Source organism: Lithobates pipiens, unplaced genomic scaffold (genome assembly GCF_037356315.1).
Source record: "Lithobates pipiens isolate NorthernLeopardFrog02 unplaced genomic scaffold, aLitPip1_a1.2 Scaffold_19, whole genome shotgun sequence".
In the NCBI taxonomy this organism is placed as follows: domain Eukaryota; kingdom Metazoa; phylum Chordata; class Amphibia; order Anura; family Ranidae; genus Lithobates; species Lithobates pipiens.
The window spans coordinates 565,817,479-565,838,704 of record NW_027507764.1 but is presented as its reverse complement, the minus strand read 5'-3'; the positions used below and the strand labels follow the sequence as shown (position 1 = coordinate 565,838,704).

Below are 21,226 nucleotides of genomic sequence, written 5' to 3'. Positions count from 1 at the left end.
AGGTCCCCACTGTCATCTCCTCAAGTGACAAGGTAATCCAGACTGAATTATTTTATAGATCCTACTTCACCCCATGCTTGCTATACAGATTAGGTAGATTGCCCTCTGCAGTATGCACTTGATGCGGCATGGCTGATGGTACCTTCTTTCATCTAATGTGGGAGCGTACTCCGATTAGAAAGTTCTGGTCACAGATCACGGCCTGTATCAGCTCTGTAGCTCAGATACCTAATATTTGCAACCCTTTGCAATGCTTGTTGGGGCATATTGACGATGAAGAAATATCCAAAAATGTACAAACCTTTATTCGAATTGTACTGTTCTATGCAAAAAAAGCAATAACGATGCACTGGAATGCTAAATCCTCACCCACCATTGCTTTTTGGCTCACCCTTATTAATCACGTCATACCATTATACAAGTTGACCTATGAAGCCAGAGGGTGCCCGAAAAAGTTCTTTTATGCCACGTACACACGACTGGACTTTTCAACAGACTAGGTCCGACGGTCTTCCCGACGGACTTTCGGCGGAGTTCCGACTGACTTTCTGAACGAACTTGGCGACACACGACTGGACTAAGTTCATACGAAAGTCCATTCATTTTGAACATGATGATGTAAATGGGACTAAACAAGGAAGTTCAATAGCCAGTAGCCAATAGCTGCCCTTGTATTGTATCTTGTCCGTCGGCCTAGCACACAGACGAACGGTTTTCCCGATTTTTAGTCTGTCGGACTTGAGTCCGTCGGATAGATTTGAAACATGTTTTATTTCTAGGTCCATCTGACTTTTGGGGGAAAAAAAGTCCGCTGGTGCCCACACACGATCGAATTGTCTGACGGATTCCGGTCTGCCGGAAAAAGTCTGCCGGAAAGTCCGATCGTGTGTACACGGCATAAGATTTGGGACTCTTGTGTCAGTTCTGACCTTACCATACCACCTGCTCCCTGATATCTTGACTGAAACTAGATTCCTTAATACAGATTGTACAGAAATAGGCCCCTAAACTCGTATTGATATCACTTATGAGGAATGTAATAATGACTTCTGTGTTGCTCCGTTTATATTGAATGTATACCAGACCTATGTATTCTGTTCAGGATTGAGGGATGTTCACTCCACATATGTAATTCTATGTTTTTGTTTGTTACCCTTTTAAAAAAAAGGATTGATATCTAGTCCATGAAATTAGGATGTGTTGTGTACTGTTCATATCAATAAACACGTTACTACTCTTTTAGTCTGATTATACCTGCCTCATTAAAAGTCACAATCGTCTCCTTTTGTCTCCCTAGATACAGTGGAGGAGTGAGTGTAGCCACCCTAAGACAGGAAGCGTGTTACTGTCAGGATCACTAGGTGAATATAAATGCTTGCCGACACACAGCAGTACATTTACTGTTGCAGGTTGGCTCATACAGACGGACAAAATCACGTGCCTATATGTCGTGGCTTTCTTCCGGGTCCACGCGTGAACTGTCACAGCCTGAAGCTGTCATTTTGCTGCAGCACAAGCAGATCAGCAAGTCCTGGCCAATGATTTGTGGCCAGCACATGCTGATCGGCTGATTGAATGAAAGAAGAGAGCCCTGTGTAGGTAAATAACAAATGGTTCTCTACAGAAAGTAGCTGTAAGCTGTTTATTTTTTTTAACAAAAAAACAGCACATTGCTGTCAGGACTGGGCTCAGTCCTTCCTTCTCTGAGCTGGCCGCTCCGCTGTTGGCTAATTTCCATCTCCTATCTCTCCAAAGTGACTCAGCTGTTGATGATACCCTGCCCATCAGTCCTGCCTACTTAAGCCATCCAGTCCAGATGATCTCTGCCTTCACCTTGGTCTACGTCACAGAGACTATCTCCCGCGTTCCTATTAAAGACTTGCTTGGCTGACAATCCTTCTGGCTCCAGATCCTGCTTGCTGTTTCACTACGCTGTTCTCTGGCTACCTGACTTTCTGGCTTCTCTGACTATCCGTTCCGGTTACCAAACTTTGGCTATGTTTTGACTACGTTTTGTTCTGGTTACTTTTATTATTAAACAAGTGTGATTTAACTGTACTTCTGTCTCAGTCTGATTCATGGTTTCTGACAGTAGGCAAAGGCCATGAATTCAGAAGATGCAGTCAATCCACTTGTTGGTAATATTTTTTCCAGATTGGATGAGCAGGATCACTGCATGGATCAGTTTTCCATGGCGTTACAAATGCTCCTGAGTTGCATGGCTCATCTAGAATCTCCCACTGTGGCTGCTCCAGCACAACCTGTGTTGCAGGCTGTCCATGCTGCTGCTCCAGTTTCTGTGCAGGCACCCATCCAGGGAACACCCGAACCTTGAGGTCCGGACAGACCTTAGGTGGCATTGTTTCTTCCCCAGTTATCCAGCAGGATAAGCCCCTGGTTTTCGGTTACCCTTTCTTGGGCTGAGTCGTCCGTCGAGATACAGGCTCTAATCGACTCTGGGGCTGCAGGCCTGTTCATTGATGCTACCTTTGTATCGAAGCACTCAATTCCACTGCAGCTACGTGACACTCAACTTGCCATTGAGGCTCTTGACAGGAGATCTCTACAGCCTGCCCATGGGACTCATAAGACTGTTCCGTTTTCCATGGCTGTAGGGGCTCTTCACCTTGAGATAATCCAATTCCAAGTTATTTCCTCACCTAAGTTTCCACTGGTTATTAGTTATCCTTGGTTACAGAGGCACAACCCCTCTTTTGATTGGCTCCATGCTGAGGTTCTCTCCTGGTCACCACAATGCAGGGAGACATTCTTCCTGAAGGTATCGACGGTCCTGTGCACCTCTTCACTCTCCTCCCTGCCGTAGGAGGACTGCGATTTTAGCGATGTCTTTGACAAAGGTCAAGCCGGTAGATTGCCTCCACACCGACCATATGATTGTGCGATTGACCTTCAACATGGTGCCATACCATCTCATGGCCGGGTTTACCCTTTTTTGGTCTTGGAGGATAAGGCCATGGAGGAGTATGTTGCATTGTGATAAGTGCATAGTATTTTTTGCACTCTTGTTTTAGTGCACTTAAAATTCATCTTGCACTTAAAATTTTTTGCTTGTTTTGCACATGTAATTATTGTATTTTTGCACAGTACTGTGTTCAACATATATCCTTATAACAGCCTCAGGATTGTTAGCCTCGCATTTCTCCTTCTTAGATTGTGTAATAGGAAGTTGACCGGAGTGCACCATTATATCTAATTAATCTTTATGTTGCAGACGCGCTTTCTCAAAGTTTCATCCGCAAATCCTCATCCCCTTCTGGTGCTGGTTTCTTCTTTGTGAAGAAGAAGAGTGGGGAACTGAGACCTTGTATTGGTTATAGGGGTCTCAATCATTCCACAATTAAGAAAGTCTATCCAATTCCATTGATTATTTGACCGCCTCAAGGGCGCAATGGTTTTCTTGAAGCTTGATTTGATAGGGGCATACGATCTTGTGAGGATTAAGGAGGGCGACGAGTGGAATATTGAGTTTAATACCAGAACAGGCCATTGTGAGTACTTCGTAATGCCTTTTGGCCTTTGTAACGCTCTGGCAGTTTTCCAGGAATTTATTAACAATGTCCTCCGAGATTTGTTGCAGCTATGTGTGGTGGTTTATCTCGAAGATATCCTCATATTTTCCAAGTCCCTGGAGAACCACCACACAGATGTCTGTCATTTGCTTCAGAGACTAAGAGAGAGAAATCTCTATTGTAAATCGGAGAAATGCGTTTTCCATCGTGAACAGGTTAAATTCCCCTGCTGGTTTTTCAAATGACCCAGAGAAACTTTCAACAGTCCTACAGTGGCCCTGACCCGTGGGTTTGCATGCGGTTGGAATGCGATTTGAGATCACGGGGAGAATCGCGGCGATTCTGCCCAAGATCCCGTGAATGGAGCCTCAAAAACAGCAATTCTCAGCTGCCAACATTTTTTGGGATAAAGTGTGGAAGGGATGGAACCACTGTTAGTTTTTCCTTGCTGTCTGTGTCCCAATGAGGTTAATTTCCCATCTCTTCCTGTCCAGGGGTCACAGGGACTTATCATATTTTTGTATTGCTCTCTGTGCCTTCCTGTTCCAGTGACCCCACTTGTGTCACAGGGATAAAAAGTGATGGGAAATTTCCCAAATGAGGATACAGAAGAAAAAAACTGAAGAAAGTCCCTGATAGACATGTGCACTGCCGAAAAATGTGTTCGTTTCCGTTTCATTCATTGTTATTTATATATTTTAGTTTTTCGAGCCATTCCTTCGAAAATTTGTAATTTCCTAAATTCTCAATTTCATAAATTAAAAAAATAAGAAAATAAGAAAAAAAAATCGGAATATTCGGAAAGAACGAAAATCCGACAATTCTAAATAATAATTAACTAATAATAACAAACTATTAAATTATAGGTATTGGAATTTCCTTTCAAATTTGTCTGTTAGTGAAAGTAACAAATGCGAGTTTATCTGAATTTACAAATTTCTCCGAAATAACGAATGTCGCATCTAAACAAATGGAACGGAACATATGAATAATAAATAATAATTATAATAATAATTTTTTTTTATTATTATTGTTGTTTATTATTATTAATTTGTTACGTTCCATTAGTTTAGGCACGGTATTCGTTATTTCAGATACATTTGCATTTGTTACGTTCACTAACATCCAAATTTTAAAGGAAATTGCAATAGCTATAATTTAACAGTTAGTTATTATTTCAGATTTTAGAATTTTCGGGTTTTAGAATTTACGAATTTATGAATTAGTCGAATATTCAGAAAAAGTCGTTAAACCATTTTCGTTAATTCAGATGTTTCCGAAATAACGAATTTGTGGAAATTCGTTAAAAAATAAATTCGGGAAGGAAACGAATTGCACATGTCTAGTCGCTGCCATCCTAACCTCCCCACCAAACAAGTTTAGGCTGAAGTTACGTTTTATATAGAAGGCTAGAAGAAGAGAAGCACCGCTTACAATGTCTGCTGCAAGTGGGCGGAGCTGGGAACCCAGACACAGATATCGCACAGGGTGTCTGAGAGATACAAGAAGCTGTCAGGCACCCAGCACCGGTAGTAGAAAGGGTTGACACGTTAATGCAAATGAGCAATGACATGCACATAAATGCATAAAATATATATGATACTTACGTCCGCAGACACCTACTTCGTACCTAGGCATGTCCCTGCTGTAGTCGCAATAAAGTCCTTTGTGTGGGTCACACGTGTCTGCCTCTGTGCAGTTCTCTCCTCGCTGCCTGCCGCAGGTCTTGCAGCAGTCGCAGCCATCTGTGACCAGACTGACCCCAGGGGGACACACAGGGGGAGTTGGGGGGCACTCACATGGCCACTTACAGTACTGGACCCGAACATACTCTTCTGTAACAGCAGGGGTTGGAGGCATTGTGGTCGTGTTTTGTAAAATGACCTGTGAATGACACAAGAAAAAAACGTATTAGCAAAAAACGAGTTCTGGTTTATATCAGCGAGAGAGAAAAAAAAAAGAAGTAAATCAATTATCAAAAGCTGGATGAACTACTGGATGGATTGGACAATAATTACATCAAACCAGACCCAACACTTTGCACTGGCTGTATAGACTAATACTCTCACCCCACTACACTCTCACAAATGCTCCTGCATATTTAGCATTTTAAAGACAAGCATGTTCCTCCCTGTTGGCCACTTTGTGCTGCAGACCATAGCTGTGTTATCTGCTGATCAGCTGCTTGAGCATGCATGTCCAAAGGGATGCCAGTGATGTGTTCTTCCATGTAATTCTCAGGAACAAACTTATTGATTGCAGAGAAAGCAAAAAGCTTTGTTGCAGAACCAACAAAAGTAGAGATCAAGAAGATATGACATTTTAAAGACAAGCATGTTCCTCCCTGCTGGCCACTGGATGCTGCAGACAATAGCTGTGCAATCTGCTGATCAGTTGCTTGAGAATGCATGTCTAAAGGGATGCCAGCGCTGTGTTCTTTCATATAATGATCAGGTAGAAAATGACTGAGGGCAGAGAAAGCATAAAGCTTTTGAGAGGCAGGCCAACAAAAGTTTCGAATTGTCAGGTAACCTGACCACAGTGACTACCGGGCACTTTGACCCCCCTTCCTGCCCAGAACAATGTTCAGCTTTCAGCGCTGTTGCATTTTGAATGATATTTCATGCAAAACTGTACCCAAATGAAATTTTTTATCATTTTTTAAAGATAGATAGAGCTTTCCTTTGGTGGTAGTTAATCAACACTCGTTTTTTTTTTTTTGACTAAACAAATGAAAAAAGACCAAAAGTCTTCATTTCTGTCATACAGTTTTGTTAATAAGTGATTTTTCTCCTTTGGTGATGTGTGCTGATGATGCTGCACTGACAGGCACTGAAAGGTGGCCCTGGCGAGGCTGCACTGATGGGCACTGATCGGTGGCTCTGGTGAGGCTGAACTGATGGGCACTGAAGAGGCAGCACTGATGAGGAGGCACTAATATGCAGCACTTAGGGGCACTCAAAAGCAGCACTGATGGGCACTGAAAGGTAGCACTAATGGGTACTGAAAAGCAGCACTGATGGGCACTGATTCGGAACACAGGTGGGCGCTGGTGGGCATCAATGACCACTTTGAGGAAAGCGGCTTATCGGCTCTCCTCTCCTCGTGCCCTGTCAGCGTGAGGAGAGGATTGCCAATAAATGGCACTTCCTATATACATTGTGATCATCTGTGATTGGACACAGCTGACTATAGGCTCTTCACTGTGATTGCTAATGCAATGTATCCAAAGGACACGCAGCACCACAGATCGCCACGCTGTGTGCCCCCGGGGGCATGCACCAGCGCCCCGTTCTGAAGGACATCATATAACATCCACTCAGAATGAGAAAACCACTGCCCAGCCGTGAATTTTGCTATAGGCCGGGTGGGAAGTCGTTAATAGAGTTAAAAAAAAAAAAAGTCCAGAAACTTTTTGAAGAACTCTCATATATATATATATATATATATATATATATATATATATATATATATATATATATATACACACACAATGGGGAAAATAATTATTTGATCCCCACGATGAGTTGAGTTAAGGAAAAAGAGCTGAATTTTGACCTTGTCTGACCACAATCCTTCTCTGAATCATTTAGATGTTCATTGGCATGACTGGCATGACTGTAAATGGGCCTTCTTGAGGAGGGGGACTCATGGGGCCATGTATTGTAAAATCTTGGATGAGAAGCTTTCTGCCAGAACACTGAAGATGGGTTGTGGATGGGTCTTCCAGCATGACAATGACCCAAAACATACCACCAAGGCAACAAAGGAGTGGCTCAAGAAGAAGTACATTAAGGTCATGGAGTCTCCAGACCTTAATCCTATAGAAAATTTATGGAGGGAGCTGAAACTTCGAGTTGTCAAGTGACAGCCAAGAAACTTTAAGGATTTAGAGAAGATCTGTAAAGAAGAGTGGACCAAAATCCCTCCTGAGATGTGAGCAAACCTGGTCACCAACTACAAAAAACGTCTTACATCTGTGCTTGGGGATCAAATACTTATTTTGCTCACTGAACTGCAAATGTGCTGCCCCCTCAAAACAACTCAACTCACAGCCATTAATGTCTAAAACGCTGGCAACAAAAGTGAGTACACCCCCTAAGTGAAAATGTCCAAATTAAGCCCAAAGTGTCAATATTTTGAGTGACCTCCATTATTTTCCAGCACTGCCTTAACCCTCTTGGGCATGGAGTTCACCAGAGCTTCACAGGTTGCCACCGGAGTCCTCTTCCACTCCTCCATGATGACATCACGGAGCTGGTGGATGTTAGAGATCTTGCGCTCCTCCACCTTCTGTTTGAGGATTCCCCACAGATGCTCAATAGGGTTTAGGTCTGGAGACAGACTTGGCCAGTTCATCACCTTTACCCTCAGCTTCTTTAGCAAGGCAGTGGTCATCTTGGGGGTGTGGGGATCATGGTCTGCTTCAGTATGTCACAGTACATGTTGGCATTCATGGTTCCCTCAATGAACTGTAGCTCCCCAGTTCCGGCAGCACTCATGCAGCCCCAGACCATGACACTCCCACCACCATGCTTGACTGTAGGTAAAACACACTTGTCTTTGTACTCCTCACCTGGTTGCCGCCGCACACACTTGATCCCATCTGAACCAAATACGTTTATCTTGGTCTCATCAGACCACAGGACATGGTTCCAGTAATCCATGCCCTTAGTCTGCTTGTCTTCAGCAAACTGTTTGCAGGCTTTCTTGTGCATCATCTTTAGAAGAGGCTTCCTTCTGGGACGACAGCCATGCAGACCAATTTGATGCAGTGTGCGGTGTATGGTCTGAGCACTGACAGGCTGATCCCCCCCACACCCCTTCAACCTCTGCAGCAATGCTGGCAGCACTCTTATGTCTATTTCCCAAAGACAACCTCTGGAAATGACGCTGAGCACCTGCACTTAACTTCTTTGGTCGACCATGGCGAGGCCTGTTCTGAGGGGAACCTGTCCTGGTAAACCGCTGGATGGTCTTGGCCACTGTGCTGCAGCTCAGTTTCAGGGTCTTGCAAATCTTCTTATAGCCTAGGCCATCTTTATGTAGAGCAACAATTCTTTTTTTTCAGATCCTCAGAGAGTTCTTCGCCATGAGGTGCCATGTTGAACTTCCAGTGACCAGTATGAGAGAGTGAGAGCGATAACACCAAATTTAACACACCTGCTCAACATTCACACCTGAGACCTTGTAACACTAAGCCCTTGTACACACGGTCGGAGATTTCGACGGAATGTGTCCGATTGGACCGTTTTGTCGGATAATCCGACTGTGGGTGGTCTTCATCGGACTGTTTCCGTCGGAGTACCCGACGGACCAAGTTTTCCAACTTTCCGACAACATGATCCGATCGGACATACTCCGAACATGTGTAGAGAATTCCGATCGGACAAAGTGCCACGCATGCTCAGATCAAATTCCTACACCAAAGCTATTGGCTACTAGCCTGAACGTAGTCCCGTCGTAACGAAATTACGTCATCACGTTCTGAAAGATCGGATTTTCTGACAACTTTGTCCGACCGTGTGTATGCAACAGTTTCGGACAAAATCCGTCGGACAAAATCCGACGGATTTGGTTGTCGGAATCTCCGACCATGTGTACAGGGGCTTACGAGTCACATGACACCAAGAAGAGAAAATGACTAATTTGGACCCAATTTGGACATTTTCACTTAGGGGTGTACTCACTTTTGTTGCCAGCGGTTTAGACATTAATGGCTGTGTGTCGAGTTATTTTGAGGGGACAGCAAATTTACGCTGTTATACAAGCTGTACACTCACTACTTTACATTGTAGCAAAGTGTCATTTCTTCAGTGTTGTCACATGAAAAGGTAGAATCAAATATTTCCAAAGATGTGAGGGGTGTGCTCACTTTTGTGAGATACTGTATATAAATAAATAAATAAATGTTTCCCTGAAAATAAGACCTAGCGTGATTGTCGGTGATGGCTGCAATATAAGCCCTACCCCTCAAATAAGCCCTTGTAGGTCTTATTTTCAGGGTAGGGATTATTTTCGGGGAAACAGGGTAGGGCTTATTTGAGGGGTAGGGCTTATATCGCAGCCATCACCGACAATCACGCTAGGTCTTATTTTACGGGAAACAGGGTATATATATATATATATATATATATATATTTTATATATATACACAAGTCAGATTACAGATCACTTTGGCGCAGTCTGTACCTTATGCTCACTAAGAAATCCATTACAGATCCAATGTAATTTCTGATAAATGATAGACTGTGCCCGTAGCCGGTGGCACACATCGATGGCTTTCCGCCCATCTCGGAATGAAATGTTAAGCCCGGGGATTTTCACCCCGAGCAGCAGTAGTGGAAATATGAGGAAGCGCGCCGAGATCTTAATGCACGGCGTCCGTATGGGATTATGTCAATCACCGAGCCGCAGCCTGCAATCCTTCCCCTCCGATCCCCGAGTGGTTTGGCAAAGACTGTTATTCTCTTTTAATGGCTTCTAAAGTATCAGAAGATGAAAGGAAAGTCATTAACTCCGCTGTACGGAGCCCGACACCAACCGGGAAGGATGAGGCCCCTCCTCGGACGCAGCAAGAACAAGTTACAGGGAAAAGTTTGCTGACATTTTTTTTCATCTGGGCGGCTGTGATGTACATTCCTGAGAGGTGACATCGCCGGGAATAGCTGGATAATGCATGTCTGAGGCCGGGGGCTATCCACGAGCGCAGTGCAGTCCAGGCAGACCGTCACCGCCGCTGCACATGGCTGCCAAAACACAAGAATTACACCAGCAGGCAGAGCGCACAACGCCGGAAGAAAAAAATATATATATATGGCGAGGAGCGCAGAGGCCAGACTGTGTGTATAGCAATATTTGAATTTTAAGGCAGCCGTTATTGTGGCGGCAAAAGGGTGTGAGTTGTCATGCGATTTTGAATTGTCGAATTGCATGACAAATCGCACCGGTGTGAACAAGCCCAAATTCGCATTTCAGAAGCGCTGCACAGACGTTCAGGTTTCTCCTCAAACACCCTGTGAATTTTTATTTATTTTTAAATCTTAAATGTTGGGTGTTTAGTTGATTAGATTTAGATACGCTAACACATTTAATCACTTCAATACTGGCCATTTTCACCCCCTTTCTGCCCAGGCCAATTTACAGTTTTCAGCGCTGTCGCATTTTGAATGACAATTGTGCGGTCATGCAACGCTGTTCCCAATTTATCTTTATCTTTCCCCCACAAATAGAGCTTTCTTTTGGTGGTATTTGATCACCTCTGCGGTTTGTATTTGTTGCGCTATAAACAAAAGAAGAGTGACAAGTTTGAAAGAAAAAACACAATGGGGGTTATTTACGAAAGGCAAATCCACTTTGCACTACAAGTCCACTGCAAGTGCAATCGCTCTAATGCCCTGTACACACGGTCGGAAATTCCGACTGATAAGGTCCGATCGGACTATATTGTCGGAAAATTCAATCGTGTGTGGGCTTTATCGGACCTTTTCTGTCGGAAATTCTGATGGAAAAAATTTGAGAGCTGGATCTAAAATTTTCCTTAAAAAAAATCCGATCTGACTTTTTCCGATCGTTTGTAGAGAATTCCAACAGACGAAGTGCCACGCATGCTCAGATTAAATTTACGAGACCAAAGCTATTGGTTACTGGCCTCTATGTAGTCCCGTCGTACGCAACGAACGTCACCTCGTTCCGAACGATCGGATTTTCCGACAACTTTTGTTGTCGGAATGTCCGACCGTGTGTACAGGGCATAAACCCCTTTTCACACTGGAGCGTTTTGCAGGCGCTATAGCGTTATAAAAAGCGCCTGCAAAACACCCTAAAAAAGCGGCTCCATTCACTCCAGTGTGAAATCCCTGAGGGCTTTCACACTGGAGTGGTGCGCTGGCAGGGCGTCAGAAAAAGTCCTGCCAGCAGCTTCTTTGGAGCGGTGAACTCACTGCTCCTGCCCATTCAAATCAATGGGGCAGCACTGCGATACCACCTGCAAAACGCTGCTGTGGCGGATTTAACCCCTTTTTGGCTGCTAGCTGGGGGTTAAGACCACCCCACTAGTGGCCAAATAGCTAAAACGACGGTAAAGCACAGTGGCTGCACAGTATGAAAGGGGTCTTAATCTGAGGGGAAGCTCTGCTGATTTTATCATTCAATCATGTGCAAGCTAAAATGCTGTTTTTTGTTTTCCTTGCATGTCCCCCTCAGATCGACAGGGACTGCACTTCCAAGTGGATTGGCCTTTAGTAAATAAACCCCAATATTTTTTAATTTTTGCTATAATAAATATCCCCAATTTAAAAAAAAAAAAAATATTCCCCAGTTCAGGCCAATATGTATTCTTCTACATATTTTTCAAAAAAAACAAAAAAGAAATCGCAATAAGCGTATATTGATTGGTTTGTGCAAACGTTATAGCATCTACAAAATAGGGTATAGACTTGTGGCATTTTTATTATTTATTTATTTTTTACTAGTAATGGCGGTGATCTGCGATCTTTTTATCGTGACTGCGACATTGCGGCGCACACAGACACTTTTGACACTATTTTGAGACCATTCTAAAAAAATGCACTGATTACTGTATAAATGTCACTGGAAGGGAAGGGGTTAACACTAGGGGGGGCGATCAAGGGGTTAAATGTGTTACCTGGGGAGTGATTCTAATTGTAGGGGGAGGGGACTCACAAGGGGAGGAGACTGATCGATGTTCCTCTGTGCTGGGAACACACAATCGGTCTTCTCTCTCCTTCTTGGATCCCGGCTCTGTTACCGGCAATTGCGGGTACCCGGCGGACATCGAGGCCACCTGGCATGCGCACCAGCTCCCAAGTATCGCGGCGCCGTGTGCGCCCCCTAGACGGCCTAGCCCAGGATGTCATATGACGCCCGCCCAGGATGGGAGATCCCTCCTGCGGATGTCATATTACTATGGACGCGGTATGAAGTGGTTAAGCTGAACTCCAGCTCATGCTTTATAAGCAGTTACAGCAAACCATTTGGAATAAAGGCTTTACATGAATAAATAAAATCCTTTTAATCACTCCCATCATTGATAAAGTCTTCCCTCAAAACATTACAATTCCGTATATTGTAGCTGCTGACTTTTAATATAAGGACACCTGTCCAGGGATCCAGCGATGTCCTCACCCGAGCTGATTCTTCAATTGGCTTCAGGCCCAGGCGTCGGCACCTTAGGAAGCCTTCCAGCTTCACAGCCGGTTTCCAACTGCGCATGCACAAGCAGCTCTGCGCTTTGTGAATGGTCCCCCAGTCTTCTTGGAGCTGTGATGTGTTTCAGAAGGCTGTGGGGGGTGGAGGAGGAGGCAGTGATCTGACCGGAAGTGGGAGCGGGTACCTGTCAAAACCATACAAAAGCAAGGTCCATAAAGACATGGATGAGCGAGTTTGGGGTGGAGGAACTTGACTGGCCTGCAAAAAATCCTGACCTCAAACTGACAGAACACCTTTGGGATGAATTAGAGTGGAGACTGCAAGCCAGGTCTTCTCGTCCAACATCAGTGCCTGACCTCACAAATGAGCTTCTGGAAGAATGGTCAAACATTCCCATAGACACACTCCTAAACCTTGTGGACGGCCTTCCCAGAAGAGGTGAAGCTGTTATAGCTGCAAAGGGTGGGCCAACTCAATATTGTACCCTACGGGCTAAGACAGGGATGTCATTAACTACTTGCTGGCTGCCGCACACAGATGTACGTTGGCAGAATGGCACAGGCAGGCAAATGGGCGGACCTGTACATCCCTTTAAATTTGCCGCCTGTTGGACAGGCACCTGCCACATGCTGCAAGAGTTGAAGCTGTTATAGCTGCAAAGGGTGGGCCAACTCAATATTGAACCTTACGGACTAAGACTGGGATGCCATTAAAGTTCATATGCGTGTAAAGGTGTCCCAATACTTTTGGTAATATAGTGGTTTATATATATATATATATATATATATATATATATATATATATATATATATACACACAGTGGAACCTTTGATTATGAGCATAATCCGATCCAGGAGAATGCTTGTAATCCAAAACACTTGCATATCAAAGCGAGTTTCCCCATAGAAGTCAATGGAAACAAAGACAATTCGTTCTGCATTTCCGGTTCCTCAGAAATACTCGGGGACAGCTCGGCTGAACTCGGAAAGGCTCGGAAACACTCGGAAACTGAGTATTCCCAGGCGTTTCTGAGTATTTCCGAGTGATTCCAAGTATTTCCGAACTGCTCCGAACCGCTCAGAGTGTCCCCGGCACCCCCCTGCACCTCTGGCCAAATGCGGTACTGCACACCCCATTAGCTTGAATTCTGCTAGTTTTGTGAGACAACACTCGCAAACCGAGTCAGAATTTAAAAAATAAAGTTGCTCGTCTTTCAAAACACCTGTTAACCGCGTTACTCGTAAATCAAGGTTCCTAACCTACATATATATATTAGAGCTGCACGATTCTGGCCAAAATAAGAATCACAATTTGTTTGCTTAGAATAAAAAGATTGTGATTCTCTTACGATTCTTGCAACGTAAAATCTTTCTTTCTAATATATATATATATATATATATATGCATTTAGACATCTAGAAGTGGTGAAGATGACTTGCTGAACTGAGCATTAGAATGGGGGAAAAAAGGGGATTTAAGTGACTTTGAAGGTGGTATGATTGTTGGTGCCAGGCGGGCTGGTCTGAGCATTTCAAAAACTGCTGTCATGTAAATTTTGAGGTTCAGCAATGAGAGTTGATCAGTTGTTCCCAATTGACAGAGGATGAGCTGCAGCAAGAGAACAGACAAAGGGACAGTGACGGCCTGTCCATTAGGGACGCCCGGGCGCCACCCCCTCTCTCCATGCCACCCCCTATATGCAATGGATCGATTCATGCACGGCCGTCACTACCACCCCCTATTAATGCGTCCGGCCCCTTTCAGGGCATAGGGTGCATAAATTACATTGTTTTTTTTTTTTTTTGAAGCACCTAATTAGAACCAGAGGCTTCAAAATAGGGTGGGCTCGGGACACAGAGAATGTAAATGGAGCCCACCCTTTGGGAATCTTCTCTTTTCGGCCAATTGGAAAACAGGTTTCACACATGCTTTTGAGATGACCGGATTGAGGATCATTGTTTTAACTGCGAGTATTCATTCACTGTTAAAATGCTGATCCTCAGTCCGGGCAATTCAGAAGCGGGTGTGAGACCCATTTTCCGATTGGCCGCAAAGAGAAGACTCCCGATTGGCCGCCGAGGAGGAGGGAGGAAACGGGAGCTGCCGCTGCCACTGTTCCCATGATCACCCGTGCAGAGCAGGAGAATGGGAGGCCGCTGCCAAGCAGGGGAAGCCGCTGGTGATGGGGTGGCATACTGTTTGCTGCCCCTCCCCAATAAAAAAAATTCCACCGGCCGCCACTGATGGACACTTTTTGCTTATGCCGCGTACACACGACCGGACCAGACTAGGTCCGACGGAATCAGTCCGTCGGATAATCTGATCGTGTGTGGAATAATCCGATCGTTTTTAATTTTCAAAATCCGACGGACCTAGAAATAGAAAATGTTTCAAATCTGTCCGACGGACTCAACTCCTATCAGGAAAACCGTTCATCTGTGTGCTGGTCCGACGGACCAAATACGATGTAAGGGAAGCTATTGGCTACTGACTATTGAACTTCCTTTTTTAGTCCCGTCTTACATCATCACGTCAAAACGAACGGACTTTCGAATGGACTTAGTCTTTCCCGGAAAGTTCCGGTCGTGTGTACACGGCATTAGAGTGACATACAACGGTTCTAGTCTATTAAAGAGGAAGTAAACCCTGATGGGTGTTACTTCCTCTTTGTCTCCCTGCAAAGGTAAAGCATAATGGACTACTATGCATCGCATCACATTGCATAGTAGTCCATTATGTGTCACTTACCTGACACAGGAGCCAGCGAAGTCACTGCTGTCCCCTGTAGCACGAAGCGTCCATCTTCTTCTGGGTATCGCTGCTCCGGCCACTCACAGCACTGGAGCAGCGATGATGTCACTCCCGCGCATGCGCACGAGAGCCGCCACTAACGCCATATCGCCGCTAGCAGCGGCATGCCGCTAACGGCGATAGTGCGCCTGAGCGCCGCCTGTCTTTTAGTAAATATATCCTAAACTGTGTAGGTTTAGGAGATATTTCTTGGACCTACAGGTAAGCTTTAATCTAGGCTTACCTGTAGGTCAAAGTGGTTTGTAAGGGTTTACACCACTTTAAGCGCAGAGGCAGGATTTCTATACATATGAAATGAGAAGAGCAAAGGAAGGATAGTTGATTATTTACAGAGTAGTAATTGGCCGTATCCTCAGATCTGGTCATCAGTGGGTGACCATGAAGGACAGTTGCAAATTTGGACAATTAGAAACTTTAAACAGTAACCAGCTTAATTGTAGGGGCCGCCTTATCTTACACATTACATCAGCAAAGTACTAATACACTTTAGACTGAAATGACCTTGAAACCAAAATAGTGAATTATAAGAGGTTTCAACTGAATATTAACTTGATTGGAACAGTGAAAGACAAGTAGAGGACAAACCATCTCAAAATGAAGCCACTGCTAAATCTCATATTATATATTATATACCTGGAATATAAAAATGTCCTTCTCACTGCTCATCTACTGGGGTTTTCACACACAACCATCTCTCAGGTTTACAGAGAATGGTCCGAAAAAGAGAAAATATCCAGTGAGTTAGTTGTGTGGAGGAAAATGCCTTGTTCGTGTCAAAGGGGAGTCTCAGGGGCGGACTGACCATTGGGCCACTCGGGCACTGCCCGAGGGCCCCCGAGCCACTAGGGGGCCCCATCAGGGTTGCCAGCCTCAATAAAACCAGGGACAGTATGTAAAAATCTGTGTTTTTTTTTTTTTTACATCTGTCGCTGAAATGTCCCTTACCGACATCCTTTTGGTCTAAAAATCCCAAGATTATAGCTGCCCCACCTCTCCAGTACCTTCTCAGCCAATAGAAACATGTCTGTGTATTCTGTGTGATTGTATACTGTGTGTGTGTATACTGTGGGGCCCCATAACCTCCTATTGCCCGGGGGCCCCATAATCTCCAATTGCTCGGGGGGCCCCATGAGTTGTCACTCCGCCCCTGGGCGGACTGGTTCCAGATGATAGAAAGGCAACAGTAACTTAAATAACCACTCGTTACACCCAAGGTATGCAGAATACCATCTCTGAGCACACAACACATCGAACCTTGAAGCAGATGGGCTACAGCAGCAGAAGACCACACCGGGCTCCACTCCTGTCAGCCAAGAACAGGAAACTGAGGCTACCAATTGGCACAGGATCACCAAAACTGGACAACAGAAGATTGGAAAAATGTTGCCTGGTCTGATGAGTCTGGATTTCAGCTGCGACATTCAGATGGTTGGGTCAGAGTTTCATATCTGTCAAGTGAATGGGGCCGGGTGACGTCACTGGTTGCTAAGGACGCAGCAGGCGTTTGGCACCTGACCCTTCCTTAACAGCCAATCACAGCAGGAGGAAGAAAGCTGTTGTATATAGTAGTGGGGGGAAAACGCAGCTTCTATATATGAAGCACAGCATCTACTGAAAGGGCTAAAGCCTCGTACACACGATCGGACTTTCCGACGGGAAATGTGCGATGACAGGCTGTTTCACAGTAAATTCGACTGTTTGTACGCTTCATCGGACAATTGTTGTCGGATTTTCCGTGGACAAATGTTGGATGGCAGGTTTTCAAACTTTCTGCGGACAAATGTCTGTTGTCGGATTTTCTGAGGGTGTGTACACAAGTCTGTACACAAGTACATCGGACAAAAGTCCAAAGTACAAACACGCGTGTTCGGCAGCAAGGACGAGTCGGTCTTGTAAACTAGCGTTCGTAATGGAGAATTAATATTCGTGACGCAGCAAATTATGAAATCTGGAAATGCAGCGCACAATTCTCTTCTGCTTTAATGGGACAATAATGAAGCTGATTTGCTGGTGATACTGATGGAGTTATTGCAAACACATTTCCAAAGGCTTTTTTTTTCTGGTGATGTCAAGAATAATATTATAATGCTTTTTTTGGTTTGTTTTTTTATTTGGGCAAGTTACCACAACACCATTATCCCGTAGTTTTTAAGATCAAAGATACAACTATGTTGGTGTCCCTTGTCAATTTTACATTGTATTTTTTTAAATGTAACTGCCTACTCCCAAACTGTCATTTGAAGTAAAACACACAGCCAAGTATTATTCTACACATTTTTTTTTATTGTGCATTAAAAAAAGAAAACAAATAAAATTAGACATGATATCTGCCAATAGAACATAAGGGCCGGTTCACACTGCAGGCGAGGCGAGGCGACTCCGACTTGCCTCGCCGCGACCTGCCGCGACCTCAGCGGCAACTTGCAGATGACTTCTGTATAGAAGTCCATGCAAGTCGCCCCGAGGTCGCCCAAAACTAGTACAGGAACCTTTTTTCTGAGTCGGAGCGACTCGAGTCGCTCCTCTCAGAACGGTTCCATTGTACAGAACGGGGGCGACTTGTCACACTGCGGCGAGGCGAGTCGTGTCGCCTCGCATCGCCCGCAGTGTGAACCGGCCCTAACCAAAAAGTGCATTCTATGCATCCAAAAATATGGAAAATATAGCAAATCAAATCATTATTATTCAACCAAAAAAATAACGTCAAAGCAATAATTCCAAGGCCAATAATAAATAACACGTTATCTCCTCCGATTCCGCAACATAGCTGGTTGATGAACGGCCATTCAGAAACTAACTGAAAAGTGCAAAATAAAAAGTGCGAATCAACACTCAAACTTCTACTAACATGAAATTAGCAGAAGGAGCCCAAACGGTGGCGCTAAAGAGCTGAAAAACCCCGTAGTATGTCACTACGTTCGTATTTGTTGGCCAACAATTGTGTGGCCGTGTGTATGCAAGACAAGTTTGGGCCAACGCCCTTTGGACAAAAGTCCACAGTTTTGTTGGCCAACAATCCGATCGTGTGTCTGGCGTTCGGTCAAATGCCCATCAAGAAAAATTGTGAGATCATCTCTAAGTGGCATGTTGAAGGTGGTAGGGATGAACCAAGGAAGGCAAAATGTAATCAGAATAAATGTCAGCTTTAAATCTGCATTTTACAACAGGGAAGGAAACAAGAGAATTTTTCAAGAAATGTACACGCAGGTGTTGTTTCAGTAATGGTCACTAGATGGCGATATCAACTTGTTTCATGAGATAGATAGTTAGATACACACACTTATATGCAATATTTTTTTTGCATTCATGTAGGATGTGGTACAGCAAAATAACATTTACAAAGCAGAAAAAAAAGATATAGTTTACTATGCCAGTAAATGACATTTCATGAAATATTTTGAAGTTTGCAGAACCTTGCTGGAACCAAACCCAGGGCAGTCCAGCTCATGCCAAGCGCAGACCAAACCCATGCCATGGGCCATGGAGGACCGTGTTTCTAAACCAGGGAATTTAACATTCACCATGCATTCACTGCATGGCAATCTTCCTGGTATATGTGTTGTGAATGACAGACCAGAGAATGTTTATTTAACCACTTAAAGACCAGCCGCTGCAGTTTTACTGCGGCAGGTTGGCTCACCTGGGTGAATTGCCATGATTGTACGTCGGCTGCTTTAAGACCTCTAGGGGGCGGGACGCCGGAGCTGATGTGCGTGGCCAGAAGCTGCGATGTCCGCTGGCCACCCGTGATCGCTCCTGAGAGAGCCAGAACGGGGATCTGTCAATGTAAACAGACAGATCCCCGTTCTGTTCGGGGGGGGGGAGACAGATCTGCTGTTCCCACAATTAGGAACAGCGATCTCTCTCCTCCTTCAGCAAGCCCCCCACCCCCCACCCACACAGTTAGAAACACCTCCCTAGTAAGTGACTTGTATAGCGCTACCTATGTAAACTGAATCGCCTCAGGGCGCTTTCTTGCCACCAGAGTCCATCTGCGGCTTTGCGTGGTCCTTTTTCCCTGTAAGGTCCTGACACGCTTAAAAACACATACAACATTGGCATACACACTTACACATATTAAGGCCAATTTTTAGACAAGGTCTAATTAACCTACCAGCATGTCTTTGGAGTGTGGGAGGAAACTCACGCAGGCACAGGGAGAACATGCAAACTCCAGGCAGATGGTGTCGTGGTCAGGATTTGAACCAGTGACCCTATTGCTGCTAGGTGAAAGTGCTAACCACTACACCACTGTGTTGCCCCCTAGGGAACACTTAACCCCTTGATCGCCCCCTAGTGTTAATCCCTTCCCTGCCAGTGTCATTTATACAGCAATCGGTGGCTATTTTTAGCTTTGATCGCTGTATAAATGTCACTGGTCCCAAAAAAAAGTGTCAAAAGTGGCTGATCTGTCTGCGGCAATGTCGCAGACCCACAAAAAATCACTGTTCACCGCCATTACTAGTAAAAATAATAATAATAATAATAATAAAAATGGCATAAATCTATCCCCTATGTTGTAGATGCTATAACTTTTGCGCAAACCAATTAATATACGCTTATTGCGATTTTTTTTTATTTTAAACCAAAAATATGTAGAATACAGATCGGCTTAAACTGATGAAGAATTTTTTTATTTTTTTAAATTTTTTGGGGGGATGTTTATTATAGCAAAAAGTAAAAAAACAAACAAAAAAAAAATGTATATATATATATATATATATATATAAAAAATATATATATATATATATATATATATATATATATATATATTTTTTTTTAACTATTGCTCTTTTTTAGTTTATAGCACAATAAAAAAAAACGTGGAGGTGACCAAATACCACCAAAAGAAAGCACTATATGTGTGAAAAAAGGACGTCAATTTTGTTTGGGTGCAACGTCGCACGACCGCACAACTGTCAGTTAAAGTGACGCAGCGCCTTGACGAAAAAAATGGCCTGGTCATTAAGGGAGCAAATCTTCCTGGGCTGAAGTGGTTAAAGTCACATTAAAGTCACATTGCCTACTATATAAATATGCCCGTAAAATGTTGGAGGCAATCAGTGTGGGGCAGCTAACACATTAGCACCGAGGCCCATGGAGGTCCAGTTCTGAGTTCTGATGGCCATGTAATCGGCGCTCTCTGGGGTGTCACTGCTCTTGGCATTTATACAGACAGCAGGGTGCGGGATACTCTATGATGTGGCATGCTGTCAAGACATCTGGAGAGCAGACGTGACATCTGGAGAGCAGACTCGGCTGTAGGTGCAGGTTGCAGGGAGGCTGGTGCAGTGCGGAGCCCCTGTGCTCTGTAGTGAGGATTGGGGGGGGCAGATATATTTCAGGTCGGAGTTAGTGCAGCGGAATATGAAAAACACACGGGAAGATTTAGCAAGTGCAAAGACTACAGATGTGCAAAATCTTTAGCTATCAACTTTCTTTAGTTTGAATGAGTAGATATAAACCCAATACATAGCATACATAACTGTCCCTGATTTGGAGGGACTGTCCCTGATTTGGAGCAATGTCCCTCTGTCCCTCTGTCCCCCTCATTTGCCCCTCATTTTGGTCTGATCTATAGAGTTGTATATAAAATGCACTTTTTATCTTTCAAAAAGGGGTTTCCAGTGCCAAACCTTTCATCTGATTTCTAAATTGCTGCATTTGTAAATTCCAAAAGCCAATATAAAGGAATAGTAGTGGTAAAAAAGCACT

The 21,226-nt window shown here is 44.2% G+C and overlaps 1 protein-coding gene across 2 annotated transcripts in view; it reads right to left on the bottom strand.

Annotated features, from left to right (window-relative positions):
- Nucleotides 1–21,226, bottom strand: part of CCN4 (cellular communication network factor 4) — a 143,128-nt gene that overhangs the window by 14,693 nt on the left and 107,209 nt on the right. The window contains exon 2 of one of the 2 annotated variants that reach the window (XM_077493369.1): nucleotides 5,138–5,414. In XM_077493369.1, coding sequence (XP_077349495.1) covers nucleotides 5,138–5,414 — 277 coding nt within the window. Of the gene's footprint in view, nucleotides 1–5,137; nucleotides 5,415–21,226 lie in introns of those variants that run through there. The other variant, XM_077493370.1, reaches the window with a different exon arrangement.